A 13,771-nucleotide genomic window follows, 5' to 3' on the forward strand; every position below is an offset into this window, starting at 1 on the left:
TTCCATTTCCTCACTTAACACTAAACGCACACCGTTATATCTTGGTAGTACTATTTTACTAGGAAACCGAACACCACCTAACTCGAATTATTTTTGTCATTCCATTTCCTCACTTAACACTAAACGCACACCGAGGATGCGTTTACGTTAAAGGATTAAGCTAGACAGATAAATATAAGACTAATCCTCTGTTTGCTAAAATGAATTGAAAGTGTGGAACATCCCAAACCCCTTGATAATATCGTTTCATTCATATCCTATTGAAAGAGGATAAACCCTCGTAATTAAGAAAAATCCACAAAAATATCAGTATTATCATAATGAAAGTAAACGTCATGCCTTTAATTTCACTGTCACTAGTCTAAGTGTCACATTTTTTTCTTTTTAGCATTCCACTCTAAATGACACATTTCTAATAAATATTAACCGTAGACTCTCTTTATTTTTTCCTTTTCTCTTTCTTAGGATGCTTGTTTTTTGATTGGCTCTTTTTCCTTTTCAGCAAACTGTAGCCAACGATGAAGAAGACCAGAAATACAGCTGCTTCTGCAATAGGTCTGGTTGGGAGAAGACGAGTTGCAGCTAAAGATAAGCCCTTTCCACCTAAGCTGCGTAGTATAGATTTTAGTTGTGTTCATCAATTGAATGATGCTGTTAAATTGTTTCACGAAATGGTTAGAATGCGTCCGAAGCCTTCCGTTTATGATTACAACAAATTGATGAGTGCCACCGTCGAGTTGAAGCAGTACAATTTTGCCCTCCATGTGTTCGACGAAATGCGCCAAATGGGTGTCGCAATGAATGATTGCTCGATGAACATTGCGATTAATTGCTATTGCCTTCTGAAACGCATAGGGTTCGGTTTTGCTATAATGGGCACACTCATCAAGATCGGTTACAAACCGGATGTCATGACATTCGGCACTCTCATCAAAGGTCTGTTTTTAGATAAAAAGGTTGTCGACGCCATGAATTTGTTCAAGAAGGTGTTGGATTGGGAACTATGTGAGCCTAATAATATTATGATTTTGTCTGTGATAGATGGGCTTTGCAAAGCCAGACATATCTTTGAAGCTCATGATTTGTTTCGTAGATTAGAAAAAACCGGGTGGAGACTTGATGCTTGGGCTTATAGTGCATTGATCGACGGCTTATGCAAAACCGGAAGGGTGGATGATGCTTTTCGGCTTCTATCCAAGATGGTTGATAAGGGATTTTCGCCTGATCTTATCACTTATAATTCAATGATACAAGGGATGTGTGATGTTGGTAGACTTTCAGATGTTAAAGATTTTGGTGAATGAAATGGTTGATTCTAATGTGCCTTTGAATGTGATCACTTTCAATATTTTAGTTGATGCATATTGCAAGGAGGGTATGGCAGAAGAGGCCGGAGGATTTGTTAAAAGTTATGATGCAACATAATGTTTGTCCTAATATTATCACTTATAATGCGTTGATTGATGGTTTTTGTATGAAAGGTAAAATGAGTAAGGGAGAACTAGTGCTTAATTCCATGGTAAAAAGTGGTCTTAAGCCTGATATTGTCAGCTATGGCAGCTTAATCAATGGATATTGCAAGCATGGAAGATTGAACGAAGCTTGGCGGGTTTTTTGCAATGTTCCTTGTAAAGGTTTGGTGCATAATGCATACACTTACACTACTATGTTACATGGCTTATTTGGCAAAGGTAGATTTACTGATGGTTGGAAGCTTTTCAACGAAATGGAAGCTCGACGAGTAAGTCCTAACTTGTATACTTACAATACATTGTTGGTTGGATTGTGTAGGAATGGGAAGATTGATGAAGCTCTTTCATTTCTACAAACATTTGAAACGAAAGGAGTTTTTCCCAATATAGTCACGTATAGTGTTCTTATCAATGGATTAGGCAGAAATGGAAGACATGATGTTGCAGTAGATGTTTTCAATCAACTTCCTTCTAAAGGTTTGCAACCTTGTCGTAGAATATACACAATGATCATTGGTCTGCTCGGTCAAGAAGGTGATGTGGAGAAGGCTAAGCGTTTGGTTAAAGAGATGGAGAACCGTGGTTGTCCGCCCGATAGTGTGACATACAATGTTTTAGTACAGAGTTTGTTGAAGAAAAATGAGCTTAACAAGGCAATACCTTTCCTCGAAGATATGCATCAAAAAGAATTCTCCGCAGATTCTGGTACCTTTTCAATGCTAATAATAGATCAAGCTGAAGGACAAAACGAAGATGATTTTCTTCTCAAATTGATGAAGAGATTTATGCCCAAGAGAATTGTGGGTTAAAACAGAGTTTTGGTAATGACGTATTCTTAGGTATGTATGTCGTTGGCTTTTCCTACTACAGAGTTGTACAGCAGCTGACTACTCTTTTCTCTTATCTGATTTTGGTGTTTTTCATTGGTTTTTGCCACAGAGGTTTCAATCAGCCCCGGTCGTAGAGTGAATCAACTTGGTGACTATTCTTTATTTTGAAGATCTTAACATAATTGTAACCCTTTCTTTTAAGTTTTCTGTGACTATTTACATATTAATATTTAAATTTCTAATTCTATCTTAATTATCTACCCAGAATGCATATAATACAAATTCAACCAATTTAAATGTGCTCTAAAGTTCAAACCCAAAAAGTCAGACATAACACGAGTGTGTGTTTTTATCCTCGGAGCTGCTTGCAGATACGCATGTATATGTGTGTATGTACATCCCAATTCCTATATCTATATTGGATTAATAATTTTTGGGAACTCGTCTAATTTCATCTTCCTCAATAAGTGTTTTAGGACACATATATTGAGATAAGGTAATTTCATACCAAAAAAAGCTAGGAACCCTCAATGGATATTTTAGGACACATATATTAAGATAAGGTAATTTCGTTTCCAATTAGTAATAATAGGATTGAGTTTCTCTATCGATTAGTTTCGTTTCACTCACATGTTCGGTCATTTTCGAGAGCGATTCAACATTAAGTACGCATCATGACTACTCAAATCAGGGCCTTGTGAATCTATATGCTACTGTAATGTTAAATGTGTCATTTCCTGACATGCAAAACGTAAACAAAACAAACATGCTTAGAGCAATATGCTTGAAAAAAAAACTTACTATTGAAATATAAATGTGAATATTTGGGGCGGAGTTTGCCAATTAACATAAACCGAAACAAAATGAAGTAAGGAATGGAGGCAAATCTGAGAGTTAGAAAATTTAAAAAAATCAAAACTAAAATAAAGTAGTACCAAAAATAAAATTAAGAATATAAATACTCCTTCCGTCCCTTAAATTTTGTCAAATTTTGATTGGGCACGAGTTTTAAGAAATGTAATAGAAAGTTGGTCAAAAAATTAGTGGAATGTGAGTACACCTTTTAAATATTAGTTTTATAGTAATAAAATGTGAGTGAGAATGAGTTAGTGAAATAGTTAGTGGAACGTGAGATCCACTATAAAAAATGGTAAAAAGTGAAATATGACAAATTTTGTAGGATGAATGAAAATTGAATTATGTGACTAATTTTGTGGGACGAAAGGAGTATTAATTATTAACGAGCTATTCGAATTCAACCTGAACCTAATCCGAAATCAACCTGTCCTTATTGATTAACCGGATAAGGAATTAGCTAATTACTTCATCCGCTAAAGTCGAAGATTTCGTTCGTGATGGTGTTCCTTAGTTTTCGAGTTAGCTACCTAGATAGAATTCGAGTTTATGTGTTTCCTTTCCAATTTCTGAATTTAATTGTTCTTCTTAATGTTTGTCTGAGGCTATTAAAGTAAGACAGCCAAATCCTTTGATTGCATGTTTTTCTTGCACTGCTCTTTCCGTTTCTTATCTATCTCCTTGTAAATGTTAAGAAACTCGTGAGAGAAATATTTATTTACTTAGACAACTTTTTTGGTGTGTATTTTTGTTTAGTTAGTGGTTTTGGATTGTTCGCTTGCCATGCTTACGTGTGACTAAATATCATATCCAATTTTATCTCTTGTTCGATTATTTTTTTTCCTCAAAAATTCAGCCTATGACAATATATCTTGGTCTGTTTCTACGATGTCAATATTACAACGTATCTCATGATTATTCATGTCACTTTCACACATTTGACTAATTTAATCTTAGATAAATTTCATTTTACCTTATCTAATGGAGCATTGTAAGAGCATCCACAACCGTGCTCTTGCCAGCGAGCACGGTTGTGGGCCTGGCGCCACTATTCCTGGCTGCTCTCTGGCAAGAGCACAACACCCACAGTTGTGCTCTTCCGCAAGGACGAGCACAATTCAATTTAAAATTCAATTAAACAAAAACATTTCCATAATATTAAAATTCATTAAAAAACCACAATAAATATTACAAATTACAAATAAAATAAAAAAGACACAATTAAAATCCTAAAAATTAAAAATTACATAATTAAACTCCTAAAAATTAAAATTACATAATTAAAAGCTAAAAATACCCCCGTGGACGACTACTCATCCGGCGGCACTACCCCCAATTGTCTTTGGAGGCCCAATATCATGGCATCGTGCGATCGAAGTTGCGAGGGGGTCATAGTGGACCTATCGGACATATTGAGTTGGGCCAAAAGCTGCCACAACGAGTTGGTGGGGGGTGGAGGTGGCTCATATGGATCATGGGCGGGAACTGGAGCATCGGCGGTTGCAGCCGCGGCTCGACGGCGGTTGGCCGCCGCCTTCTTCCTTCCTTGCGGTCGGCGTTGGGAACCGCTCGGGCCGGCGTCGGGGCTACTCAAGTTAGCTCCGGCGAGTTGGCTAGCCACTTCTTCGGAGCCGGCGTCGGATAGGGATACCGACCTTGACCGTTTGGAGGAGCCGCTAGAGGAGGATGTTACGCCCCCCATATACTTCGGGTGCGTCCGCGTCTCCTGCCAAACGTTGAGGTACTTTAACGGCTTGTAGTTCATGGATTGATAGGTGCTCATCGCGGCAGTGATGAAGTCGACCTCGTTCCGGCCGCTCCCCGCATTCCGCTCTTCCTGGAGGAAATAGCCATTGAACTTGCCAATTTCATCGTTGGCTCGGAAGATGGCGTTGCGCACCATACTCTCGTTGCGCTCGACTGTTCCCGGTGGCCGGTTTTCATTGTACCGGCGAGCGATGCGCCACCAAAAGTGATCGCCGGATTGGTTCGTGCCAACCACCGGATCTTCGGAGATTTCCAAGTACGCCTTGAACAATTTATCCATCTCCGCCGGAGTGTACGGTGTGCGGACACCGCGAGTAGGAGGAGTCGGAGTTTGGGAGGGGGCGGTCGCCTAGGCTTCGGTGTCCACCCGTATCGCCCTTCGGGGGCACTTGGTCTTCGATTGGGTATGGCCGGTAGCCACCCGGAATGCCCGAACTTTGGGTTTGAGGAGGGGCCGAGTATTCCGTTTCCGGACTAGGAAACGGTGGTGAACCGAACCATTCGGGGTTCCAACCGGAGTCCGAGGGTTATCGCCGTGGCCGGACATTGTAACATGAACCATATGCGTAGTGAAATAACCAATTGAAATGAAACAAGAGGAACAAAACTACTTATTTTTTTGCCATGAGAAAAAAGAATTTAAAGTCTAGTTTTAGTACACCATGATATTCGGCAAACCTTGTTAATTTTTTCAAAAATATTAGTAAAAAATTATTTAAATATTTTGATGGAAAATTAAATATGTAATAATGACCATAAGATCAAAAACGTGTTTGGAAACATTGAGGAAAAAATTATCTAGATATTTTAATGGAAATTTGAACTAGCTAATATTGTTCATTAGATAAAAACATTTTTTTTTTAAGATCTTGACTATTGGTTTGAAACATTTGCAACTATAAAATCAAACAGTTGTTAGTGACAAGAGCCAAATCAAACAGTTAGCTAGCGCATAACTCTAATGAGTTTCATATTGCAATTGTTAAAATAAATGTAGCAAAAATATATAAAGCATACTGAATAAACCTAATTGTACCTAGAAAAAATTAATCTATTGATCAATTTAATGGAAAAGTTGTCTATTGTTAAAACTGTCTATAATTAAAAGTAAAATTATACTCCTATAAAAAAGTTGAAAATTTTAGGTAAAAACAATTACTGGTATATTTTTACATGAGTAATAAAGATTTTCCATTTGTCTTTAGGTATTTTGTTTAATTCAGTGGGGCACTATTCGTCTAATTGAATTGTATGGTATGGATTGGAAGAGCTCCGTTGATTTTTCTCTACAAATATGACAGATATGCTGTCTCAAAAAGTTGGAGAATCTATTAAACCAATGCGTTTGCACTTGTTAATGTTGAATGTTTGTTGATTTGTCATGCTTATGATACTCATCTTGGAGTCTTTTCTTGTTTATGAATACAAAAAGTCATCAACGGTGCTAATTGTTTTTTATTTGAGGAGCTGATGACCATTTTATGATAATATTGCGAATTCAAATCACATGTTTTAGTGTTAATTTGGTGTGGCTAAAGTGGGTGAAGAAAAAGTTTGAATAGCCATGAAAATTTTAATGTAAGCTAAAGTATGTGGAGTATGGGCAGTACGATTTGTAGCAGTGAATTTACTTTCATATTTTTTTTTATTTCACCTTTATTTTGTAGTTTGAATTTGTATCAACAACTTTCACGTCAGTGTGTGTGAATTCAATATGTGATGCATGAGGTCTTGCTAAATTGATTCGGGTTGAATATGGGTTTGAAGTACACAAATTTGTCTTTATATTTATTAAATATGATCTCAAGTTGAAATTAGTCATTTATTACTGAATAGATTAATACGGAGCATTAATATTTCATCTCAGATTACAACATATTACATACATGTGAGAGAAGACCTTTAACCTTTATAGACCAACCAAACCATACCAAAGAGAAAGGGAACTTAATATCCAGGGGAAAAGTACACACACATCTTACTGGACATACATAACTTTTTATTCTAACTTTATAATTAAAACCATATATAATAGGATATATAAATAAACAAACTTCAGCCACTTCTGCATGAGGAATCATTCTTGACATCCAACTCTACCACTCTCTCTACCATCTGATCACTCCTCAGCTTTCACAACTGGGACTTCCTCAGCTGCCTCCTTCACCTCCTCAGCCGCGGGCTTCTCCTCCTCGGCGGCCGCTTCCTCTGCCGGAGCTGCAGCCGCAGGCTTCTCCTCCTCGGCCTCGGCTTCCGGCTTCTCAGCCTCCTTCTCTGGAGCTGTTTCCTTTGCTTCCTCGGCTGCAACCTCTGGTGTCTCGGCCTCGGGAGCGGGCTCTTCAGCCGGAGCTTTCTCGGCCTCAGCTTCTGGAGCCGGTGGCTCGGCCTCTGGCGCAGCTGGTTTCTCCAACGGAGCAACTTCTTCAGCTGCTTCTTGAGGTGCAGCTTCGTCGGCCACCACCGTCTCTTGCTCTGCCACGGTGATCACTTCCTCCTTCGGGAGAGTCTCCGGGACTGGTGCCGGTACCGATTGAACCTTCATTAGATAGGAATGTTAATATATATGTAACTATTTATGGTGTGAAATAAAGTTTCATAGTACTATTTGGTTATGCGACATTTGATGGGATATGAATTTCAGACTATAAAATTTGGATGCAAATTAATTATAAACCATATTTAACATTGATATGTAACTAAGCAAGATCAACTTGATCGGATGAGAACTTGATTTCACTTGATAGTAGTTTGTTCATGTGTGAGATGATCTATAACAAAAATTTATGTAATACTAGTAATGTTTTTGTATGTAGTAAAATAATACTTTGAATAAGAAAAGGAATTGAAGTAGTACCTCAGCTGTAGCCATTGATGAAATTGTGGTGTGGAAGAAGATGAGTATAAAGAGGAGAGAGAGGATTGATTTGCTAATTTGATGGTGGAAACTAGACTATAAGAGAAGGTATATATAGGAAGTAAATCAGCTATTTCATAATTAAAATATTGATTATGAAAAAGTAAAGGGATGGGAAGCCACTAGGGATATACATCTCATCATGATCAGTTGTATATACTTTAGGCAGGTCTAGTTGTAAATTTTCGACTTTACAATAAAATGGGGTTTAATTATAGTTCACTTTTTGGTTGAATTGCAAAAATACTTTGATAATTCAAATATTGCAAAAATAGTCTGACATTTAACAGCAACAACTTACAGATACATATTTCTAATTGAAAATTCTAACTTCAAGTCCAATGAGAATATTTTGATTTATTTTATTAATTATTTTGAAAATATATTTGTCATTTGATCATCAAAACGGCCTTAATCAAATTGTCCACAACTTATTCGGGTCTTCTATGCCTATATGTTTTTTTCTGAAAATGAAGTCTCGTGCCTAAAATTGAGAAACTTTTACAAAAAAAACAAGAAAATTTATTGAAGTATTATTAGTAGAAAATGATATTCATCTATTAAAAATTTTTATCATAATTAAATAAAGATTAATTTTAATGAATAAATAATTAAAAAATATGATTAATTTTTATGATTAAAAAGGTACTCCATAAAAAAGAAGTATAGAACGCTTAGGAATGGGCCGATGCACATGGGGAGGTCACAAATCCACATCATGCTTTCATGTTCCATAAATCTCAGTCTAAATTTCTTTTAATTGGTAATGCTCTTATATTAGTTTATACTAATATTTATTTTACAAATCAGCATAAGCTTCTTTTTTTGTTATTTGTTTTGCATTTTGGAGATATATATCCCGACTTAATTAAGTGTGACATTTTATTTGGCATAAGAACTAATAAAAAAAATAATAAGTTCAAATGAAAAATAGTAAATTATGAGAGATAATAAAATAAGAAAGTGAATAAAAGTATATTTTCTCAAAAATAAAATGAGTCATTTAACTTGGGAAGTTTTGAAAAGGAATACAAATAAATTATCTTTAAAGATGATACAAGTTATATAAAATTAAAAAAAGTATAAAACATTAAATAGCAATAGTTAGAACTTAGAAGAATAGTGTTACTCGATAGTAAAATCCACCGTATTAGTAGTGTTAAATTGGTGAAAATACTTTAAGAATAAAAAGTAAACTAACCGTAGAGAAGGCCAAAATAAGGTGACTTATATATTTTTTTTAATAGAAGGAGTAATTATTACAAATTAACTCATTAGATACGAAGAAATATTCTGAATAATTTGCAAAGCTAGTAGTGATAGATAATTAAATTATTGTGCAAGATTGTCGTTTCTAACACAACTGCTGTAATTCAACTCAAAGGGTTAACTGGAAAGGTGTATAGACCATTTTACAGATCATATTGAATTACTACCAAAGAGGTGTATAGCTCAGCATATCTCAAGCCGTAGAGATTACGATTCTTATAAACTTTTTGGTAATTGAATATGGTCTTCTAAATGGTGTACAATAAATCATTACAATCTAATCCCAATGTCATCGTCACATGCAAATTATCGGTTTAGTGAATCATCACCTTTCGTGTAATTTGTCTACAAGTATTAACTTTAATGTTTGTGCATTCCACCGCTTCACACAAACCTTTTGCATTTTATTTCATTTTATCATACTATAAAATACAAGAGAACTATTTTTTAATTAATCAAACTAAAGAAATTGACTATTTTTAGGAATGAGTAGAATATAAAATTCAAAATTATGCAAATAGTCAGTGCATGTGGCAGCATCCCATGCACTGACTTAAAGATTAAAAAGATAGATAAAAAAAGTTAATAAGACTTAAAAGATTAACTTTCTATTTTGTGTAAGAGATTAATTTTGCTGGAAGAATGAAAATAAAATAAAAGGATAAAATATTTTTTTTGGAGAGAGATGGTATATGTTTTAACATTTTAAATGGGAATGAAACAACAATAAATAAATTAATGTTATTTATGAAAAAAAATTGGTTGATTATTCTAAATACAGTTTCAAAATTTTTAGACCTTCCATCGCCTCACATAAAATCCTTAGAGCATCTTCAATGGCGGCGAGCGGGCCGGCTAGCCGATTTCCGGCGCTCGCCGAACCATTGGAACCGGCGAGCGCCATTTCGGCGAAAAAATCGGCTAGCGTTGGCCGATCCGCGAGCGCTCGCCGGTCCGCTCGCCGCCATTGTAGGCGGCGGACCGGCGAGCGGTCGGCGAGCCAATTTAATTTTTTTTTATTTTCGAAACACTATATATACGCGATTTGCACGTCATTTTCATTCGCACCTACTTTGCGGAACGCCAGGAGTCGGCGCGCAACGACGTGGAGCGCGCATTTGGTGTGCTCCAGTCTCGATGGGCGGCAATTAGGGGTCCAACGCGTTTGTGGTATATCGACTGCATTGCTGATATATGTACGCCTGTATTATCATGCACAACATGATTGTCGAAGATGAAGGTGTACGACTGACTAGTTGGGCCAACGACGATAATGAAGCCAGTCCAAGCCACGGCATAGCCGCCCCCAACGTACGAAATGGGATCCCGCACGATGAAGCCGGCCTCCTCCAAGCACATGCCGACATGCGCCAAGTGGATGCTCATATTCTACTCCAAAAGGATTTAATTGAAGAGTTGTGGGCGCGGAGGATTGTACGGCGTTAGTTTTTTTTAAATTATGTAATTTTTTTAATGTACCTTCTTTTTTTTAAATTAATGTAATTTTTTTAATTAATGTACTTTTAAAATTTTAATAATATAATTGAATTTTCTCGTATCTGTGTCGTAAATTTAATTCTGTATTTTGTATAATTGTCAATTATTTGTTTTATATAATTAGGGGTGATGTGGCTAGGCTATTGTTGGGCTATTGTTGTGCTATTTGCTTGTCCTGATGATATGACAGAAGGATTTTTAGTGCTGATGATGTGGCAGGAGGAGTTTGTGGCTGGGTTATGACTGGGCGAAAGCCATCGTGGATGCCCTTAGGGCCTCATAGATGGTAACTCTGATAAACTTACATTATCTAAGATTTGAAAGATAAAAATATCTTTAGAAATTCTACAGTAAAGCCCTGGGATTTTTTTTAATCTGCTTGTTCTATTCAAAAGATGCGTAATCGTCCATAATAATATCATTACAAGAATTAAAGATGAATCTGTAAACAAAGTTTTTCACCGATTGATGAGTGTATGGACGAAAACTACAAAATTAAAGGCCCTACCATTTTGTAGGACCCGCACTGAGTTAGCCATTAAATAAAAATCAAGACGTTGATGTGGCGTCGTTTTCGAATTTCCATCCCTGGCTTAGTGGGCCCCGCCTCATAGCCTTTCGGTAGTCGCACACACCTGACGTGGACCCCAAATACGTGCCGCCACATGGTGCCACGCTGGATCACAGTCAGCACCGCGCCACCGCCCAAGCCCTCACCTGACTCAGTGATAAACTGCTTTTTGTGGGAATGGGGCTGACAAACTTTTTGTTTGGTAAAACCAAACGCTACTCTCTTCTATCCGTTCCATAGTAGTAGAGGCATTAGTAGACGCACATGTCATTAAGGAGGGGCTTAAGTCCTTCCATAATTAAATTTTTTTACTCCATCCATCCCGCTTTAAGAGTCCCGATTGAGTCGGGTACATGTTTTGAGAAAGTGTTTGAGTGTGTAATAAATATATGTTGTAGTGGATTTTGGGACTCACTTTTAATTGAGTGTGTAATAAATAAATGTAGTAGTGGATGTTGGAACCCACTTTTAACACTTTTTTACTTACTTTGCAGGCATTTTTTATTAGTTTATCCCAACCAGGACTCCTAAAGCGGGACGCCCGAAATTGATCAACCGGGACTTCTAAAGCGGGACAGATGGAGTACTATTTTAGTTGTATTATATTATAATTTTGTTAGTATTTTGTGTAAAATGATTTGCAAAAGCCCCGATCAAAACAACAAATTACAAGAAACTTATCATCTCATCCAAAATTTAAAATATATAGCCCCTACTGTAATAATTTTCTGCGTCCGCCCCTGAGTGGAGGCATTTCTTTCCGGTACAGAAATTAAGAAAAGGGTGTGTAATGTATTAAACAAAAATATAAGTACATGAGGGAAGAAAAAGTAGAGAGAATAAAGTAAGAGAGATGAAAAAGTAAGTAAGAAGAAATGTGTTGACTTTTACTAAAAAAATAAATGACTCCACTAATATGGAACGTACCAAAATGATAAAATGACTCCATTACTATGGAACGGAGGGAGTACTCCGTATAACACTTATTCAATGCAAAATAAAATGGTATTCCCATAAAAATATGAACAATGAATATAGCACCTACATTAAGATAAAATTGATAAAATAAAAGAGATGAAGAGAATGGTACGGTAAAGTGAGAGAGAGGAGGAGAATGGTAGTTAAAGTAGTGTTAGTGGATAGTGTGACCTACATTATTAAATTGATATAATTTTTCAAAAATGGAATGTACATATTTTTGTGGGAGATGAAAATGGAAAGTGCATATATTTCTATGGGACGGAGGGAGTACTATACTGTATTGAATTTTTGTGTTGCTCTAAAAATGTGTCAAAATATTTTTAAAATAAAACTATGTTACTTTGATTGAGTAAAACAAATATAGAATATAAATATATAATGATGTAAGTAAATAAATAAAAAAATTAATAAAAAAATATAAATATGAATTAATTTATTTTAATTCTCTCTTTTTTCTCTCATTTATACTCTTATTTGTTTTTATCTCTGTAATTTTTTCTAAAAATACTTGGTAGTATTAATTAAACTCCTGATCTTACCAAACAAGAGCGGATCCTCACAATATGGGCCGATAAGGTTAGAAACACAAGCTTGCACACAATCAAGAAGTGGTAATGATTTATATCTATCTTAACGGCGTTTTGTTACAAAATTTAATATCTCTAGTTTGTCTCTGTTATATGTTTGGATTTGATTGAATGGAGGTAGTATAAATTCATATTTTTATATATTTATATGATGTGCAAATCAGAACTCATCAAATATGATAGATGCGGTGTGTGGTGAGTGAAAAGAGGGACTCCCTCCTTCCCATAAAAATATGTGCATTTTTTATTTCTGTTTATTCCATAAAAGGTATTCTCTTCATTCCATAAAAATATGTTCATTTTCTATTTTTGTACGGGCATTTTTATTTATGACAAAATTATCCTAACTCATTACCATATATCATTAAATACTAATAATAATAATGTGAGTCAAATAACTAACACTACTTTAATAACCCTTCTTATTATTTCTCTTACTTTACTATTGTGCATTAATTACCGCGTCATTGCAAAAGCACATATTTTTATGGACGGAACGAGTATATAATATTTAAAAAATTGACTAAATGTGTCATTTTTCCTAGACGAATTATCCATGAAATAGTTTTATATAAAATGACATAATTGATAATAAGCCTTTATTAAAGTATATAAATGGCAGTACATATTTTCATGCATGATATGGTTGTGTTTTTCATTTCTAATTTTTAATTGACATTTGAAAATATTAATATTGGGAGAAATAAAAATAAAAACATTCATGTTTTTTGTAAAAACTTCAAACTATTTTCTGATGATGAAGATTTGTGATCATTGCATCTTCCTTGTTGCATATATGCAGCCATAGATTCGACTCCTGGATGAACCAATTTTTTTAACTATATTAATATATTTTGAATCTCATTTAATAGGGGTGTGATCAAATACTAACTAAGTTATAGTAATAACTAATAACTAATATCAATTTTGTATGTTAAAAATATCAACACAAAGACATAAATTTATCAATCTTCTTGTGTTGATAAACTTATGTCTTTGTGTTGATATTTAAATTTACATGTTGTATT

General features: G+C 35.3%; 1 protein-coding gene and 1 pseudogene across 1 annotated transcript; one reads left to right on the plus strand and one right to left on the minus strand.

Moving 5' to 3' along the window:
- The first annotated feature begins 379 nt into the window (after positions 1–379).
- Positions 380–2,555, plus strand: LOC121785403 (annotated as a pseudogene).
- Positions 2,556–6,852: 4,297 nt separating this feature from the next.
- On the minus strand, positions 6,853–7,908 carry LOC121785511 (cytochrome c1-like). Its single transcript, XM_042183967.1, has 2 exons — positions 7,779–7,908; positions 6,853–7,460 (listed from the first exon to the last, which is right to left on the minus strand). The coding sequence occupies exons 1-2, from the start codon at positions 7,791–7,793 to the stop codon at positions 7,044–7,046; spliced, it is 432 nt and encodes a 143-aa protein (XP_042039901.1). The 5' UTR covers positions 7,794–7,908; the 3' UTR covers positions 6,853–7,043.
- Between the last annotated feature and the right edge of the window lie 5,863 nt (positions 7,909–13,771).

The sequence above is a fragment of the Salvia splendens genome, chromosome 21 (genome assembly GCF_004379255.2).
Source record: "Salvia splendens isolate huo1 chromosome 21, SspV2, whole genome shotgun sequence".
NCBI lineage: Eukaryota > Viridiplantae > Streptophyta > Magnoliopsida > Lamiales > Lamiaceae > Salvia > Salvia splendens.